Source organism: Takifugu rubripes, chromosome 3 (genome assembly GCF_901000725.2).
Source record: "Takifugu rubripes chromosome 3, fTakRub1.2, whole genome shotgun sequence".
Lineage (NCBI taxonomy): Eukaryota > Metazoa > Chordata > Actinopteri > Tetraodontiformes > Tetraodontidae > Takifugu > Takifugu rubripes.
Genome location: NC_042287.1, coordinates 1,881,653 through 1,884,480, shown reverse-complemented (window position 1 = coordinate 1,884,480; position 2,828 = coordinate 1,881,653). Strand labels below are relative to the sequence as shown.

The 2,828-nt window shown below is 41.3% G+C and overlaps 1 protein-coding gene across 1 annotated transcript; it reads left to right on the top strand.

The window, feature by feature from the left end:
* The first annotated feature begins 329 nt into the window (after positions 1 to 329).
* Positions 330 to 2,573, top strand: LOC115249089 (zinc finger protein OZF-like). Its single transcript, XM_029833376.1, has 2 exons — positions 330 to 517; positions 783 to 2,573. Exons 1-2 carry the CDS (start codon positions 330 to 332, stop codon positions 1,975 to 1,977), a joined length of 1,383 nt encoding a protein of 460 aa, XP_029689236.1. The 3' UTR covers positions 1,978 to 2,573.
* The last annotated feature ends 255 nt before the right edge of the window (positions 2,574 to 2,828 follow it).

Sequence of the window (2,828 nt, the reverse complement as noted above, 5' to 3'; positions counted from 1 at the left end):
TTTGAACATTGATATTGTGAGCTGCCCGTTGTTGTGGCTCGTTGGATGGTTAAAAACTGCCCTTTTTTCAGTTGCCCCTAAACCTATCGCTTATGCTCACATGCTTCTTTCCATTCTTGATGATTTCTCCTGCATTTTCAGAGCTTTCACAGCAGCAACCTTTGTGGAAGGAGGAAGAGGATAATTACCAGCATCAGGATAGGAGCTACAGTCTAGACCAGGACGAGTCGAAGCCTCCACAAATCAAAGAGGAACAGGAGGAAACCTGCTGTTATCAGGACGGAGAGTCGCTGATTGTGAAGCAGGAGATGGACACCTTAATGGTGACCATGCATGAACAAGATGACGACAGTGAACTGGGCTTAAATCCTGATCAGAGCCAGGAAAAGCCTGAGGTGAACACAACAGTTCAAAGCCCTGTGTTACCAGATCCAGCCTGTGACCTGCAGCTGCTCTCCTACAGTCCTCATATATCTGAGAGCAAAGATGAGGAAAACAGCACCAGCGGAGACTCCAGGTGGACCACAGCTGAAGGGCCAAAACAAACCATGAAGCAGAACCATCCTAAATGTCAGACTGGGAACATAAACAGCCCAGCAGAGTCAGCAGTGGACTGTGATACAGACACAGGTGCTAAACCATCTGCATGTAACACAGGTGAACAACAGGGAAAGGTCAAGACAGACCTGAAAGGACATTCCACTATTAAATACCAACACCTTGACTCAGTATGTGGGAAAGATTCCAGAGAGGGTTGTTTCTCATCAGCCGACAAAATTAAGGAAACAGCAACCAAACTGTTTATCTGTCAAACGTGGGAAAGATTTCAAACTGTCAAAATCACTGAAGCAACACCTTAGAGTTCACACAGACGAGAGACCTTATGCGTGTAAAACATGTGGGAAAACCTTTAAACAATATTCTTCATTTTATATCCACAAGAGAATTCACACAGGTGAGAGACCATATGTGTGTAAAACATGTGGGAAGGCCTTTACACAAAATGATAAATTAACTATGCACCTAAGAGTTCACACAGGTGAGAGACCATTTGTGTGTAAAACATGTGGGAAAACCTTCAAACAAAATTCTGGATTAAATGTCCACATGAGAATTCACACAGGTGAGAGACCATATGTGTGTAATACATGTGGAAAAACCTTCAAACAAAATTATGGATTAAATGTCCACATGAGAATTCACACAGGTGAGAGACCATATGTGTGTAAAACATGTGGGAAAGCCTTTATAGCTAGTACTTCATTAAATGGCCACATGAAAATTCATACAGGTGAGAGACCATATGTGTGTAAAACATGTGGGAAAGCCTTTATAAATAGTACTTCATTAAATGTCCACATGAAAGTTCACACAGGTGAGAGACCATTTGTGTGTAAAACATGTGGGAAAGCCTTGAGAGATAATACTTCATTAAATGTCCACATGCGAGTTCACACAGGTGAAAGACCATATTTGTGTAAAATATGTGGAAAAGCCTTCAAACAAAATTCTGTATTAAATGTCCACATGAGAATTCACAAAGATGAGAGACCATTTGTGTGTAAAACATGTGGGAAAACCTTCAAACAAAATTCTGGATTAAATGTCCACATGAGAATTCACACAGGTGAGAGACCATATGTGTGTAAAACATGTGGGAAAGCCTTTATAGATAGTACTTCATTAAATGGCCACATGAAAGTTCACACAGGTGAGAGACCATTTGTGTGTAAAACATGTGGGAAAGCCTTGAGAGATAATACTTCATTAAATGTCCACATGCGAGTTCACACAGGTGAAAGACCATATTTGTGTAAAATATGTGGAAAAGCCTTCAAACAAAATTCTGTATTAAATGTCCACATGAGAATTCACAAAGATGAGAGACCACATGTCTGTGAAACATGTGGGGAAACTTTCACCCAGAATTGTGATTTAGTGCAGCACCTGAGCACCCACACGGGTGAAAACATCTAGATTTGCCAACAAGAGAGTTCAGATATTGCTGCAGCTTCTTCATTGAGAAGAGCCCAAAGAACAGCTTTAATTTGAGATTCCTGCCAGATGTTCTGTATTACCAGTTCACCCTTTTGTGCTGATAAACTTTGTTACTATGCAACAAACCTGTAAGACAGAGTCTTTGTATCAATTCAAAATGAAATATAAGTAAAATGAGTCATACTAGAAAAGCAATTGAGAAAATCTAGATGTCAGCAGTCTGTGAGCATGCGGTGCTCAGCAGGTGTTGGCTGGAGGCAGTGAGAACCTTCTGTGTTGAACAGGTGAAGTGGCTCCCTGATGTCTGCAGGTGCAGCTGCTCTTCCACTGTTTTAGGCATCAATCATGAAAGCTGTGGGCTCCATTTACCTCCTGCAGCCTCCTGCTGACACCTCCAATCAGCAAACAGCACAGGAGTCATGTGGGCTCTGGCTAGTTCCTGTCAGAACTCAACTCAGCCATTTTAAATATAGTCATGTGTGAGTTTTGGGAGAATTGATCATTGTGCTCAGAATCATTGTGTGTACTGTTTTTTCACAATGCTTTAAAGGGAAGAAACTGAAAGTGTTGGAAGGTATGTGAGATTGTGAGTTGCTGTGGTACAAATACACGTGACACAAGGATGATCGGGGCCCTTCCTTATGAACTGAGACACAGTGCTCAGAAGTCTCTTTAAGTGATTTCAGTTTTCTGTCATAAATAAAAATCACATAGGTCATTGATTCAGAATTGATTCTTTGTCTATTTCTCCCTGAGTAAATGAAGGGCACGAGGAACGTGTAGGTAAAGGAAGTTTCCTCAACAATGCTGTGGCTTATCCTGAAGTATTG